General features: G+C 43.5%; 1 protein-coding gene across 21 annotated transcripts in view; it reads left to right on the top strand.

Moving 5' to 3' along the window:
- SSH2 (slingshot protein phosphatase 2) overlaps nt 1-16436 on the top strand; it is a 225269-nt gene that overhangs the window by 195514 nt on the left and 13319 nt on the right. For all 21 annotated transcript variants that reach the window (XM_036340834.1, XM_036340851.1, XM_036340850.1 and 18 more), the window contains 3 exons: nt 274-320; nt 6201-6347; nt 11276-11476. In XM_036340834.1, coding sequence (XP_036196727.1) covers nt 274-320; nt 6201-6347; nt 11276-11476 — 395 coding nt within the window. The remainder of the gene's footprint in view (nt 1-273; nt 321-6200; nt 6348-11275; nt 11477-16436) is intronic.

Below are 16436 nucleotides of genomic sequence, written 5' to 3'. Positions count from 1 at the left end.
GAGATCAGAGATACCTTTCCATCACTGTGATCTTGAAAATAAATTATTTTAATTCTCTGAGACTTGGTTTTCTTATCTATAAAAAATGAAGGTAACTTTATCATTTGTGAAAATTAAACATGACAACATAAAGTACCTGACATATAGAGGAAATTCACTGATGGTATTGGCATTCATTTTAGAAACTGCTGCTTCCCTCACAGGACTCCTGTTTAAATACTATATTTGGTTCACTTGCTAATGCTCCCTAACCCTCTCATTTTGGTTCCACAGGGCTCCGAATGGAATGCCTCTAACTTAGAGGATTTACAGAACCGAGGGTAAGCATCACTGTTTGATCTTTACTGTTTCCAGTCAAAGAGGTGTCAGTGAGTTACTTTACTCTCTAGAGTTGCTTCCTGTTGATTCTAACCAAGTTCAGTCTAATAAGAATTAAAACTGCTGTTCTCCCACTGTTTCATCCTCCTACCTACCATGAAAGATCAACTGTTTCAGTGGTAAGGCTTTCAGAAACAAATGTGTAAGCCTTTCCTCCTGTTTAAAACCAAATGCAGTTATTAGTTCCTTTAAAAAAAATTTGTGTGGTTTTTTTTAGAGCAGTTTAAGGGTTCACAGCAAAATTGAGGGGATGATACAGAGACTTGCCATATACCCCTGCCCCAACACATACATAGCCTCCCCCATTATCACTATCCCCCACCATCCTATCTAATAAAAGAGAAACATGGTAATTGGCGTACAACTGCTACCCTTCCCATTGGCTAATCAGCAGGATATGCAAATTAACTGCCAGCCAACATGGCGGCCGGCAGCAAGGCAGCTTGAAACTAACATGAGGCTTGCTTGCTTCAGTGACGGAGGAAACCAACGTTCCCCGCCTGCTTTGCCGGCCTCTGAGCCTGCAGTTTAAGAAACATTGTAACAAATATAGAAAGCTAAACAAAACCCCAGAAACCTGCTTTCAGCAAGCCCCTGGGATCTCAGAGCTGGAGTTATACAGTGTTTCGATTATAGAACCAAAACAAACCAGATACCTTCTTTCAGCAGCAGAAGCCTCAGAGCTGGAGCCAGAGCTAAAGCTGGCCCAGAATAAAAAAGAAAAAAAAGAAAAAAAGGAGCAGTTGGGAGCTTCAGTCGGCCTGAAAACAGCCCCCAGCCCCTCACCCAGACTGGCCAGGCACCCCAGTGGGGACCCCCACCCTGATGGGTGTGTGACCAGCTGCAAACAGCCATCATCCCCTCACCCAGGCTGGCCAGGCACCCCAGTGGGGACCCCCACCCTGATCCAGGACACCCTTCAGGGAAAACCAGCCAGCCCCACCCATGCACCAGGCCCCTATCCTATATAGTAAAACTGTAATATGCCTCCCAGCACCGGGATCAGCGGAGCCGAGAGGCCTCCCAGCACCGGGATCAGCGTGACGGGGCAGCGCCCAAACCCCCTGATCGCCCTGCGGCTCTATGTGTGACAGGGGGTGGGGCCACAACCTCCCTATTCGCCCTGCTCTGTTCGTGACAGGGGAAGGCGCCCCAACCCCCTGATCAGCCCTGCTCTGTGCCTGATGGGGGGAGCTCCCCAACCCCTGATCGCCCTGCAGCTCTGTGTGTGACAGGGTGCGGCGCCTCAACCCCCTGATCAGCCCTGCTCTGTGTGTGACGGGGTAGAGCCATAACCTCCCCATCGGCCCTGCCCTGAGTGTGAGTGGCGGCGCCCCAACCCCCCAATCGGCCCTACCCTGAGCGTGACTGAGGGTGGCATCACAACCTCCCAATCGCCCTGCTCTGTGCATGACAGGTGGCGGCACCCCAACTCCCCAATCGGCCCTGCTCTGAGCCCGACCAGGGGCTGCACCTAGGGATTGGGCCTGCCCTCTGCCACCCGGGAGCAGGCCTAAGCCAGCAGGTCGTTATCTCCCTAGGGGTCCCAGATTGCGAGAGGGCACAGGCCGGGCTGAGGGACCCCCCTCCCTCCCGAGTACACAAATTTTTGTGCACCGGGCCTCTAGTTTGTTATAATTGAGGATCCTACATTGAGACACCATAATCACCCCAATCCATAGCTTATGATTCACTCTTTGTTGTTGTACATTCTGTGGCTTTGGACAAATGAATAATGGATCCATCATTATGGTATTACAGAGTATTTTCGCTGCCCTACAAATCCCCTATGCTCCATCCATTTATCCCCCCCATTTCCAACCCCAGCAACCACTGATCTTTTTGCTGTCTCTATAGTTTTACCTTTGGTCCCTATTTTTACGTAAGAATATGCAGAACTGATATGTCGGTTTCACAGCTATTCGTTCAGAGTTTATTGAGTGTCTTCTGTAGGTCTAGCATAGTGCTAGGTGCTAGGGATCCAAAGATAAATAAGCCCTACCCAGGTGGCTCAGTAGGTTGGAGCAAATGCACCAAAAAGGTTGTGGGTTTGATTCTTGTCAGGGCACATACCTAGGTTGCAGGTAGAATTCCCTGTTAGGAGAGTGTACCAAAGTCAACCGATCGATGTTTCTCTCTCTTTCTCTCTCTCCTATCCTCTCTCTAAAATTCACTAAAAGCACATCCTCAGGTGAGGACTTTTTTTTAAGTGTACAAAGATAAATGAGACTCGATAAGTTACTTGTAGACTAAGTAGGTTAAAAATGGATGAGCTTCTGAAATTGAACAAGAAGACCTACCTTGTATGAGGAAATGTGCTCATAAACTGTATGGTTCTTGAATTTTATTGTAGCAATTGAGACCACAGTGAACATTCAGCAAGTAAAAAGCTATTGCCATTAGTTCCTTTTTATTTCTTAGCTAATGCCTACATTTTTTATTGAATTTGGCCTTAGCAGGTCAGATCATACCAACAAGAGAAGAGAAAATCGTGTCTGGAAATTGGCCATGCTAACTCTTCATTGTAGACAGAGATAAGACCTACTGAGACTCACAGATAGTGATGGCTGCCTGGCTGGTTGTGGGCTGCCTGTTTTGTCAGCTCCAAGTCAGCCTTCTGGTTATCTTTAACATGATTAGATGCATACTCCCTACTTTTCCCCCAGAAGAAAGGTATGTCATAATTGCTGAAATGAACTTGGAGCAAGACTTAAGCCAAATAATCATAAAAAGAGTTCCATGGGAGGAAATCTGGTTACTTAATTTAAGATATGGAAATAAATAGAACTTGGAAAGTTTACGTTGACAAGAATTAAGTCTAGAGTTCTTAAAAGCAGAGATTCTATCTTAGTTTTGTGTAAAACATACATCTCCCTAGCTCAGAGCTTTATAGAATACTCAGTAAATGTGAAGGAATGATGGAAAAATTAGACTGGCTTATGGGAAACTAGCACCTAGATACAGTGTTTAATATGAAATCTGAGATTTGATATAGCAATGTTTGGAAATGCATTGGAATCACATAACACATACATACACTTTGACTTTTGATTTACAACTCCTGTTTGAAGATGAGACCTATTCATCTCATTTACTACTGTAAGGCTAAATTATAAAATGTAGGTATATCTGTTTGTTTTAAAAGACAGTATGGTTGGATATTTGGATATTAACTTAGATCTTGTTTCTTAAATTTATTAAACTTTAGTGGGGTAAAGAATTACAGTTCAGGGATCTATACCCCAAAACATGTGCCTGTGGGTGATTTAAGGGATTTTTCAAGTGTAATTTTTACATTAAGGCTATTTTCACTAATCTACTCACTTAAGGGCCACAAGTAAAGTGCTACTCCATATAGAGATGGCAAAGAAATTTCAAGGAGTGCCAATTCCAACTGGAAGTAGCTGCCTAAAGCTCTATAATAAAAAGGATTAGGAAGTCCCGTCTTACCATAATCCATTACTGAAGTTTGGCATTGGAGTTGGAAAGTTGTTCTTTTTTTTTTTTTTTAAGTTTTTTAAAAATATGTTTTTGAGCCGAAACCAGTTTGGCTCAGTGGATAGAGCGTCGGCCTGCGGACTGAAAGGTCCCAGGTTCGATTCCGGTCAAGGGCATGTACCTGGGTTGCGGGCATATCCCCAGTAGGAGATGTGCAGGAGGCAGCTGATCGATGTTTCTCTCTCATCGATATTTCTAACTCTCTATCTCTCTCCCTTCCTCTCTGTAAAAAATCAATAAAATATATTTTTAAAAAAATGTTTTTGAGAGAGAGGAGGGCAGACGGATAGATAGAAACATAGATGAGAGAGAAACATCAATCGGCTGCCTCCTGCACTCTCCCTACTGGGGATTGAGCCCACAACCCGGGCATTTGCCCCAACCAGGAATTGAACCAGGGCCCTCTTGGTCCATGGGTTGTCACTCAACCACTGGGCCACACTGGCCAGGCATGCATTTTTATTTTAAATAAAAGAAGTGTGCTTGCTCATTTTTTTTCTGACAGTTTTTTAAACTATGTTTTTATTGATTTTAGAGAGAAAGGAAGAGGGAGAGGTAGAAACATCAGTGATGACAGAGAATCATTGATCAGCTGCCTCCTGCAGGCCCCTATTGGGGATCAAGCCTGACCAGGAATCGAACTGTGACCTCCTGGTTCAAAGGTTATTGCTCAACCACTGAACCATACTGGCCGGGCTTTTTCTGACAGTTTTATTGAGAGATAATACATATGCCATACAGTTCATCTACTGAAAATGTATACTTCAGTGATTTTTAATACATTCACAGTTGTGCAACAAGCAATTTAAAACATTTTCAACCCAAAAAGAAAGCCTATACTCTTTAGCTGCCTTTATTGCCTTCTTTCCCTTAGCCTCTACTAATCTACTGTCTGTCCCTATAGATTCGTGTATTCTGAACATTTCGTATACCGTAAATGGAATCATACAGTATGTGGTCTTTTAAGAATTTTTTTAACATTATATTTCAACATTTATTAATGTTATAGCATGTATTATTAGTACTTCATTCCTTTTTTCTTGCCAAATAATATTCCATAATATACCACATTTAATTTATCCATTCATCAGTTGATGGACATTTAGGTTGTTTCTACTTTTTGGCTATTTTAAAAACTGAGATGAACAATCATGTACAAATTTTTAGGTGGACTTCTGTTTTCATATCTCTTGAGTTTCTGCCTAGGAGAGGCATTGCTGGGTCATATGGTAACTCTGTGTTTAACCTTTTGGGGAACTGTTAGACTTTCCCAAGTTGCACATGCTTTCTTTTTAAATTAAAAAGAAAAATCATTTCTAGTAATAAACTTTGATGCTGAGTTAACAGATTCAAATCATATCCCAGAACAATTTTGGCCTCCTCACCTAACCACAGAACTGGTTAGCTACGGCTCTCCCTTCCTGTAGTCATTTCTCTGACTTCGGAGATGGGTTTGTAGAACCCTCCCTTTATGCGATTCTGAGAAGGAAGCAGGTTCTGCAGAAAAATGAGGGAGCCTGTGCTGTGTTGTTGGAGCAAACTCCCGTGATATCTAAGTTCACACGGCATTAAGGAAAGATCACCCTTTGGCAAATCAAACCCGAGCATTTATTGAGATTGTGCAGGGAGACAGATAGCAGAAAAATTTTTTGATACAGAAACTCTTTCCTGCAGGCCTCTCAGTATAGAGCCCTCAGACACATCTGCTGCCATGGCAGCCAGGAATGCAGCCTAGAGAGTTCAGAGAGTTTCAAATCCAACTTTCCTCTGACCCTCCCAGCTCTGGTCTCATTTGCATTTCATAGTTTAGAGAGAGTAGGAGAGCAAAATCTGACTATCTGGCATTTAGAAAAATAGGAGGAAATTTCTCCTTCTTCTGTTTTTTTTTGTTTGTTTCTTGAGATACATAATTTAATACAAGTGACCTCCAAAGAATAAATTATATTGCTGGTAATTTTAGTGACTATAGAGGAATTTTCCCTCATGGGCCTCAGGCTGGTTCTTTTGAGTAAAATACAAGACATGTTTTCAAAAGACTATCCAAGATGAAATTGTGTAACTACGCAAATTGAAATGGAATTTAGATGTTCAACTTGGTAGACAACTTTTCTCCCAGTAACTCCCTGGTGCGCAGGTGTGCCCAGGACCCTATTATACAGTTTCTGTACTAAATAAGTATAGCCTCTTAGTTTTTTAGCTTTCTTCAATATTTTGGTATTTAATTTCAGCATAGGGAGTAAAAAAGTTGTAAATAAGAAAAGCAGTGCTAGAAATTGGATTTAGCCTGAGTAGTAGAGCCAATTTCTCCCTTGGTTTCTTTGCAGGGTGCGGTATATTTTGAATGTCACTCGAGAGATAGATAACTTCTTCCCAGGAGTCTTCGAATATCATAACATTCGGGTATATGATGAAGAGGCAACGGATCTCCTGGCTTACTGGAATGACACTTACAAATTCATCTCTAAAGCAAAGTAAGTAATGGGTCTCGAACACATCCTTACCCTTGTTCCATGTGCACCACACATGCCTGGGGCCTGAAATAAGTATTTACTGAGAGTACTCAGAAAAAAAGGAAGTAAAGAAAAAAGAAAAAAGGCCCTGGTTAGTGTGGCTCAGCTGGTTGGGTGTCATCTCATGCACCAAAAGGTAGCAGGTTTGATTCCCAGTCAGGGCACATACCCAAGGTACAGGTTTGATCCCTGGTCAGGGTGCAAAAGGGAAGCAACCGATCAATGTTTCTCTCTCACATCAATGTTTCTCTCTCTCCATTCCTCTCTGTAAAATCAATTTTTAAAATGAAGACTGAGCTTTCTTAATCCTCAGGGAAAGATGACTAGTGACTTAATACTTTTCCTGTAAGTAGATGAAGTCCCTGAAAGATGATCTCATGTTGGCTAGTTCCATTGAGCAAAAAATTAGAGTATATAAACTTAAGCTGCAGCTAAAGAAATAAAAATGAGAGAAGGGAGAAATTCTGAATGAAATGCTTAAGTTGCCAATGGAGACATTTTAAAGTTGTATAATTGACATTATTCCACACAGATAGAATACTGGGTCCTCCTCTCTATAAACAAGGAGATCTTTGGAAATCTTTTCTCATTTTTTTTTTAACTTTACTTTTATGATACTCTAAATAGTGAGATTTTTCTCTGGCCTTTCTGTTGATGTCTTCCTTAAATTTAAAATTTTAATTGGTCCTTTTAGTGAAGCTATTTGATTATTTTAATTTAGTGTTTAGTATGAATTAGTATTAATAGGTCAGCGCTCATTTTTTAATATGTCTTACTGATTTTAGAGAGAAGGGAGAGAGAGAGAAACATTGATGTGTGAGAGAAACATCCATCAGTTCCCTCCCTTACATGCCCCGACCGGGGATATGTGCCCTGACCAGGAATTGAACCCACAACATTTTGGTGTACGGGATGACCAACTGAACCACCTGGCCAGGGCTCGACACTCATTTGTTTTTTAAGTCCCTGGGGATTTCCTTGCCAATCCTATTTATGCCTTCAATAGAGAGGGCGTAACATGTTGGCCACACTCCTCCTTCAGGTGGGACCACATTCAAATCATCCCTGGCAGGTGACAGGCACTTCTGTTTGTAAACTCCTCCTTTAAGAATGAGTCCATACTTCTCTTAAGGACTTTCATGATGAGGAGATTCTTCCTTTTAGTTACCTAAATTCCCATACCCTAGCTTTGAGCTCATTCTCTTAGTCTCTAGGTAGCACCTAAAAGAGCACTTTATATTCTTGAAGAACATTTTATATTCTATTATTAAATTACTAGAGGCCCAGTGCACAGATTCGTGCACTTGAAAGGAAATTAATTAGAAGGTGGCCAATAGGACAGGACTGAGCGAGACAGGCCAGACACACCCTGGAGCCAACCTCCCCGGCCAGCTGCACCCGGGGCAGCACTGGGGCTCTAAGGGTGTCTGTGGAGTGAGCAGGGTCCCTCTGGCAGGTGGGGTCCCTTGGCCTGGCCTGCAGGGATCGGGTCGAAACGGGCAGTTCGACATCCCCCGAGGGGTCCCGGAGTGTGAGAGGGCACTCTGCAAAGTTGCTGTCCCTCAGCAGCTCCTACATTGAACATCTGCCCCCTGGTGGTCATTGTGCATCATAGCAGTCGGCCGGTTGGCTGGTCACTTAGGCTGTTATATATATATAGATAAAGCTAGGCCTGGCCGGCGATCGAAGCACAAGCATCTGGTGTGGAAGGGCAGGTCCCAGCTGACCTCTGGGCCCCCAAGCCCCCACACGCCCCCTTCTGCCTGAGTCATGGCGCCTGAGTCCCCATGCAGAGATGGGGTGAGCTTGGCCGGATGCCATGGGCCAGGGCGCAGTATGGGCCTCTGGGCCGCCCAGTGGTGCTGCATGGAAGCCAGGAAGGCAGCACAGTCTCTCCCGGCCAGCCTCGCAGACCTGCTCCTGCACAAACCCACAGGGGGCCCAACTGGCCCCTGTGGTCAGCAGCTGTAGCCCGGCTCACCTGGAAGAGGCCACAGGGGTGTGGGGTGGGCTCCTTGGGGGTGCCCGGCACGCAGAGGGGCTTCCCTGGCGCAAGCCCTGGCTTCCCAGGGGAGGTTAGTAGGGGGAGTGAGAGCGAGCTCAGCAGACACCCCACATTCTCACCGCACCTCCGTCCCCGTCACCCCAGCCCCCAGGTAGCCAGCGAGAGGTCGCAGCCCTCCCCCACTCCCCACCCATCCCCAGTTCTCTGTCCCAGCCCAGGGCCTGGCCCCAATTGGGTGATCAGGGCCTGCCAGCCGCTGGTCACCATATGGGGCGATCAGTCAGGGTTGGGTGGCCCACTCCCTCAGCACCTGGGAGCCAGGTGGCAGCCCCACCCCCTTGCCACTGCCACTGGTCGCCATGTGCAGGGTGATCTGCCGGGCAATCAGGCCCCCATTTGCACCCGCTTTGGCCTGGCGCTGCCCGTTCACCTGCTCCACCATCCTGCCATGGTCCCATGGGCCCATTGGTGCTGGCAGTGCCTCCACTGCCACCTGTGCAGCATCGCCAACACCTGCCATGTTCTGTGCCGCCCCCCCCCCCTTGTGGCCAGAGCACGTCATAGCAAGCAGTCGAACTCCTAGTTGAACAATTTGCATATTAGGCTTTTATTATATAGGATTCCCAATAATAATGCCACCCAAGGCATGCTTACTATGTGCCAGGTACTTTATGTGTATTCTTTCATGTAATATTTTCCAAAACCCAGGGAGGCATATATTGTTATCCTTCTGTATAGATGTGGACAGACTATAGAGATAAGATTCAGAGAGGTTAAGAAACAAATGGTGAGGATAGTACTTAAACCCAAGATGATATAAGAATAGTCTATAGTCCCTTAAAGAAAGAACTAGGCAAGTTGTCAGGGTCACAGCTGAAGAAGCTAGAGTGCAAGGTGAGGCCCCAGTCCCAATGAAAAGAAAGGGTGATTTCAGCAGGGCTGGGATTAGAATGAGATGCATGAGGTGCCCAGGTTACATTGAAGCAGACACTCACTCTCAGGCTCCTGCATCTGAGAGTGAGTTTCTCCTGAGTGGCACACTGGGCACCTCATGTGTTTTACCTAATCAGGGCCCTAAATTCCAGAATCTGTATATGGGTGAGTTTAGGGTTACCAATGTGATACCAGGCTTAATCTGGACAATCCAGCACTAGGCGCCGGGGGGTTGGAGGGGGACTTAAATAGAGTTAGTTGAAAACTGACATCAGATCCTTCGTTACGTGAGTTAGAAGCCATCCACTGAAAAAGCCTGGTTTAATATGAATAAATGTTTTCATCGAAGTGGATTTTATAATTGCATTTTCTTAAGATTGTCCAAGTTCGAACACTTTCCATGCCTGCAGGTATAGACCTGAAATTTTATGCATTAAAGTTGTCAGAGCTTGATGGGCATATATTTGAACACATGTCTGAACTTCCACCTGAGTCACTGTGCATTGGCTTCCCAACTGTAGTGTAAATGAAAACCCTATGGTGCCATAAACGAAACAAGTATTTCCTAGTTCTTTGGGATAATCTAAGCACAAAAACACACCACATCAACATTTTGCATCTAATTGACAGCTAGGAGGTTAATCTTATCTTCCTTTTGAGACTTTCAGTTATTCCAGACTGTTCTCTGCATGCCTTTAGCTTATTTGGCTCACTCATTTTGGCACTTAAACTTGTGCCTCCTTGCATTGGTGCTGAACTTTCCCATGTCTCCTCCAGTAGGAGAGTTATAAGCTTCCCCAAGGAAGCTTATCTACTATAATACAGGGAGCAAGTGGATGAATAGATTTCCCCTTTTAGGCTGACACGTGCATTTTTAAATTTATTGGAATAGCTACTTGGGAGAATTCCAGCCCATGACACTAGTGATAAGAGTAATCATTCTTTCTCGGATTTAAAAATGTTGTTCCTACTTATAGCTGACAGATCTAATCAGCAGATCCATAAGTTTGTTCACACACTTAGCAAGTATCAGAAGGCTTATTCTGTGCCAGACATTGTGTTATTAGCAGAATTAGCATAACCAAGTAATGCTCATATTCAAGATAAATAAACTCTGGCATGTTAAGACTGAGAGGGTTAGTTGTGTTTGTTGTAAGTATCACCTTATGGTAACTTTGTTTTCTTGTTTTTCCACCCCATTAAGAAAAGGGGGGTAGTTATGTATTCCACCCTCCTTACTAAAAGAGCCACATGATGCATTTATCTCATGGTCCCATCCAGCTCCACTGGTTGTACAGCCAGTCCCTAGACAGAACATGGGTGGTGATGTTGTGAAAAGTAATATCCGGGGCTACATCTGAGTACAGAGGAGGATTAGTTTCACTTGGTTTGTGCTCTCCTCCAGGGTCAGAACCCTGACTGGAACTTGAACTGGAAGCAATTGAGAACATTTGGGTAAATTAGGTGAATCACTGCCACACCTGTAGCTCAAGAGACTGCCAGCCATGAAACATGCCCCTGGGACCATGGAGGGACTGGCCTTCGGCCACAGTGGTCCAGTCTCTAAATCGAAAATTCTCCCCTAGCACTCTGTGACCAGCTGGCATTTCAGTTACCATTGTGAACGTTGTCTGCTTCTTCCACTGAATTCTACCTTTTAGGGAAAAAATGTTATTGTGCCTCATAGTACCTTGTGCATTGTCTTATACCTGATAAATGTTTGCTGAATGAATTAAAGAGGCTTACTGTTAACATTGAATATAGTTTGAGTACACTAGAATTGCCTCCCTCCCTGCATGCTGATTGTAGATGTATGCAAGTGCACAAGGTGGGATGGGTTGCATAGCAAGAAAATGGAAGGGCAGGACAGGACACTTGGAAACATTTCAAACCCCGGCTTTGAAAGTATACTCACCATTGTGTTTTCCTCTTACCTCAATCCCCAAACTAGGAAACATGGATCTAAATGCCTTGTGCACTGCAAAATGGGGGTGAGTCGCTCAGCCTCCACTGTGATTGCCTATGCAATGAAGGAATATGGCTGGAATCTGGACCGAGCCTATGACTATGTGAAGGAAAGACGAACAGTGACTAAGCCCAACCCCAGCTTCATGAGACAACTGGAAGAGTACCAGGGGATTCTGCTGGCAAGGTGGGTCCTTAAGTGTGACTTTCTCAGATTTTCCATCCTTACGCTCCCTAAGGAAAGGCAAAATGTCCTTCTCTGCAGCTAGTTCTCAGCCTAACATTGGTGTGTCACAGCCTAACATGGATGTGTCACAGCCTAACATGGATATGTCACATGTTTAAAAATTGTTATCTCTAGCCAGTTTTTTACAAAATAAGTATAAGCATTTGAGATTAGCATGGGAGATTAGACATTTAATGAAAACTAACATTATTTTTCGCCCTGTAATTTAAACTAAAGGGTGGAAAATACTATTCCCTTTTTTCAGTTCTCACCTGGGTGTAGATTCTAACAAACACTTCTCAATATCTTTTTTCCCCTCTTTATTGAATTTATTGGGGCTGACACTAGTTAACAAAATCATATAGGTTTCAGTGCACAATTCCATAACATCATCTGTATATTGTATTTTGTGTTCACCACCCTACATGTCTCCTTCCATCACCATTTATCCGCCTATATCCTCCTCCACTTCTCCCTTCTCAACAATTTCTAATGCCAGATGCACTGCCTTATCAAAATGGATTGCTCCCAAGGTAATTCTAGGCATAGCTGAAATTCTTAGAAATTATTTGACCCATTTGTTAAAAAAAAAAGAAAAGAAAAGTGCCTGCTGCTACTTTGGACGTTTTTTTTCCAGTGCGTGGTTTCACTGAGCCCACTCCAGTAATTTGGGTCATGTGACAACATCAGCAGAATTGGGATATATATTGGGGTGAAAGGTGCATCCCAGAAATAGTTCTTTTGCTTTTACATATAAATACATATTTTTAAATTGATTTTAAAGAGGAAGGAAGATGGAGAGAGAGGAGAGAGAGAGAGAGAGAAACATCAGTGATGAGAATCACTGATCAGCTGCCTCATGCACGCCCCCTACTGGGGCTGGAGCCTGCCACCGGAGCATGTGCCCAATGTGGAATCGAACCATGACCTCCTGGTTCATAGGTTGATGCCCAACCACTGTGCCACTCCAGCTGGACCTATTGGTGTGTTTTTTTAATCCTCATCCGAGGATGTGCTTTTCATTGGTTCTAGAGAGAGAGAGGAAGGGAGAGTTAAGAGAGAGGTTATTAATCACTGTATTATTTTCCATACAAATAACTGTAAGCCTGTGTATGCCCCATCCTGTATATGCTTTGTAAAAATGCAAAAAAAAATTACAAAGGAAAAATTATTTATAAACTCAATACCTACAGAAACAGTTGACATTATCTTACCTTTCAACTGTAACAACATATACTGAGCACTTACACTGCACTTAACCATCACTTATTCCTTTTCCCCCAGGTTTACCTTCTATAATAATAAAAGCATAATATGCTAATTAGACCAGATGTCCTTTCGGACAAAGCCGTGGCTGCGAGGGCCAAGCCCCTTGCACAAATTTCATGCATTGGGCCTCTAGTTAAGATATAATTGACATATAGTATTGTGTAAATTTAGGCTGTACAGTGTGTTGATTTGATACATTTATACATTGCAAACAGCTTACCACCATAGCATTAGCTAACATCTCCATCCCTTTACACATTTCTTTTTTGTGGTAAAAATATTTAAGATCTCTCTTAGCAACATTCAACTATATAATAAAGTATTAACTGTTATCACCATGCCATACATTAGATTCTCCAGAACTTGGCAATCTTGTAACTGGAAGTTTGTACCCTTTGGCCAGTATCTACTCATTTCTCCCAACCCCTACTCCTGGTAGCCAACACTCCACTGTCTGTTTCTCTGAGTTCAGCTTTTTTCGATTCCACAAGTAGGTGAGACCATACAGTATTTGTCTTTCTCTGTCGACCCAGTACTAGGTCTTGAACATTTTCTTGTCTCAATCAGAACTAGCTGTTCCATCAGTAAGTTGGTAATTGGTTATAAAATGAATAATTTGTTTCACTGCATTATTTATTACACCTTTGGTGGTGAAAGCCACCTTCAGCTGCTCTGGGGGAAAAGATTCAGGTATTAAGCTGGATTTAACGATCAGCTTCCAGAGATGCCACATGTTGAAGTTCTGTGGAATGCTAGATTTTGCTTCGTTGTTGCCATGTAGGCATGTTCTCGGTGGTTTTGTTAGGGTGAAGGCACAGCTGCCTAGAAGCATTGGGGCCTAGTGCCAGAGTTTAACTCCAGTAAGTCTCATGACTTGGTCTTGACTCTTGAATCTGGGCTGTGTTTCCCCTGAACAAAATATTCAAGAGCCTTCTAGCCTATCCAGGCAGAGGGACCACCCTCCAACCCCAAAGTATTGTGAAAATGTGGTCACAGCACAGCATTATGGTTTCCACTAAAAAACCCTCCCATTTACTCAGCACTTGGCATGGTTTCCTCTGAGCTGTTCTCTTAGGAGGCTGGGAGGCTATGAAAGTCTCCTCCACTTAAAAAGAATTTATAGGTCTTTGGGGCCAGATATTGATGACATTTTTAGATTAGATCAGAAGGTAGAACACAGCAGTTCTTTCTGGCACAAGAAAGAGGCATCTGAGGTTTGGTTGAGATATAAATATTATATATTCCCAGACACATGACGGATGTTAGGCAGTGTCCTCCCGTGACCCAGTGAGAGGAAGGGTACTATGTGTCCGGCCAATTTCAGTATTTATTCTGGAATCTCAGGCTACTGCAAGCTGTTAGGTTGGGTTTTTTTCAGTGTATGTGGTTTTCTTAGGTGTTAAAGAAATTTCAGGAAAATCTTAAATGAGGGTAAAAAGGGCAGCATAGCCATAGCCAGTTTGGCTCAGTGGATAGAGCGTCGGCCTGCAGACTGAAGGGTCACGGGTTTGATTCTGGTCACGGGCACATGCCCAGGTTGCGGGCTTGATCCTCAGTAGGAGGCGTACAGGAGGCAGCCGATCAATGATTCTCTCTCATCATTGATGTTTCTATCTCTCTCTCCCTCGCCCTTCCTCTCTGAAATCAATAAAAATATATATATTTTTTAAAAAGACATTTGGCCCAACACCAAGCTTTAGGTATTTTTAAAAGTTGTACCATGTGCCATCACTTGTAACAGGAAGCCCAGAACTAGACTCTGTAATGGCTCAGTGATATAATCAGGGACTTGGGTACTCTTCATCTTTCTTCTCTGCCTTCCTTGGTTAATGGCTTGGTCCTTGAACTTGTCTCCTCATGATTGCCATATGTCGGCCACATTTCTAGGCATCTACATGTAAATTCCACAGCATCTGGCTGAAGGAATGGGCATTTCAATTATGGGGGAGACCTTTCCCAGAACCTCCTCAATAGACTTCTCCACAGGACTCATTGGCCAGGACTGGGTCATGTGGTTAAAACTAATCACTGGCCAGGAAAATGGAATTTCCTGGGCTGGCTTAAACAAATTCACATTCACGCTCTGGTGCTAGGGAAGTACTGCATTCCCTGAACCCAAGGGACACTGAATACCCCGACCAAATCAGGCTTCCACCAGCGAGGGGAAAGCGTGGGGGTGCCTGCTGAGTGAGCAGCCACTAGGGTCTGCAGTCTATGAGGTGTTGTCAGAAATGGCACTTGCAGGCTACCTGCCAAGCTAACTGCCAAGTGAATTGGGCCCAGCAGATTCTTGCACAACCCTGAGTGCTTGCTTAGAAAAGCGAAAAAGCCCCAGACTCCTGTGATTGTCTGGAGCTCTGACTAGCTTTGCAGCTTAGGTAACCAGGAGAGGACAGTCCTTAGAAAAATCCCACTCATTCTATTTGCAAAGAAATTCCATTTCCTACCCAGCTACTTAAGTCTTGTGTTTCGTATCTCCTCCCAGGAAGCCTGTGGTGGTTTTCTCAGAGAGACAGAGCCTTGAGCCTAGATTCTCTAGCCACATGGTTGTCCAGGGTGGCACTGAGTACTTAATTTGAGATGGCAGACTCTTTGTGAGTCTCTTAGCTTGGTACTTTTACCTCTTGGTTGGTAGAAGAGAGGTTTAGCAAAGTGATTTATGAATTAGTTGCAATTTATTAATCAAAATGTGAGGCTGTGGGCCAAACAGATATAGCCCCTCTGAAATACAAGGGATTTTTTGCATATTAAGAGTCTGAAGAAGTCTAATATTTAATATTCTCCCTTAGACCTAAAGGATATCATAAAGACACTGATATTATTCATATCTAATTTTATTTTTTATAGTCAGGGAATGAGGCAGGAGGAGGTGTGTGTGTGTGTGTGTGTGTGTGTGTGTGTGTGTGTGTGTGTGTGTTGAAATCCTCCATTGAATAGCCAGCAGCCCTGTTTGTTATTCTCGACTCTGATCATGCAGGTATCTGGCAGATTTATGTTCCATTAGGCAAGTTCGGATTTCAGGCTTTTGCAAGCTGACCATGTGTCTGTGATATTAGGTTCCAGGGTATAAGGCAAGGAGGAAAAACTGGGTGGTGGCCAGGGAGAGTTTTTGCCACATGTCCTCACAGATGTCAGTTTTGATTCTTTGAACACCGCTGTCTCCAGAGCCAGAGGAGGTAGAGTTGTCTTTTACTCTGGCTTTGCTGGTAGAGACATTGAGTCTAGTTAGCTGGTGCACAGTAGTGAGCCAGCAGTAGGGAACCCGAGAATAAAAGGATGTGGTCCTGGTCAGGTGACAACCAATCACAATCAACATTTAAAGGATTTTCTTTTCTTTTTTTAAAGATTTTCTTAATAGCTTTTCAGAAACATATTCTTAAAGCACAGCACACAGAAAATGCTCAATTGAAGCTTTTTCTCTTCTCCTTTCTACAGGCTGCCTAATGCCCTAAGAAGTAACCATAAACAATCTGATTTTACTATAACTGATATTCTATTTTTAGCAATATTTTCCTCTATATAACTTTCTCCAATAGAATTAGTGCTTTCCCAAACATATAACAATATGAAAGAAAGCAAGTCAAGACAGGAAAATGGGATATCATGTGCATCCTGTCATTTACATTTCCTTCTTATCCATTTACTAAGTAAA

This window comes from Myotis myotis, unplaced genomic scaffold (genome assembly GCF_014108235.1).
Source record: "Myotis myotis isolate mMyoMyo1 unplaced genomic scaffold, mMyoMyo1.p scaffold_m19_p_17, whole genome shotgun sequence".
Lineage (NCBI taxonomy): Eukaryota > Metazoa > Chordata > Mammalia > Chiroptera > Vespertilionidae > Myotis > Myotis myotis.
The sequence above is the reverse complement of the archived record's forward strand: the minus strand, read 5'-3'. Positions and strand labels throughout refer to the sequence as shown.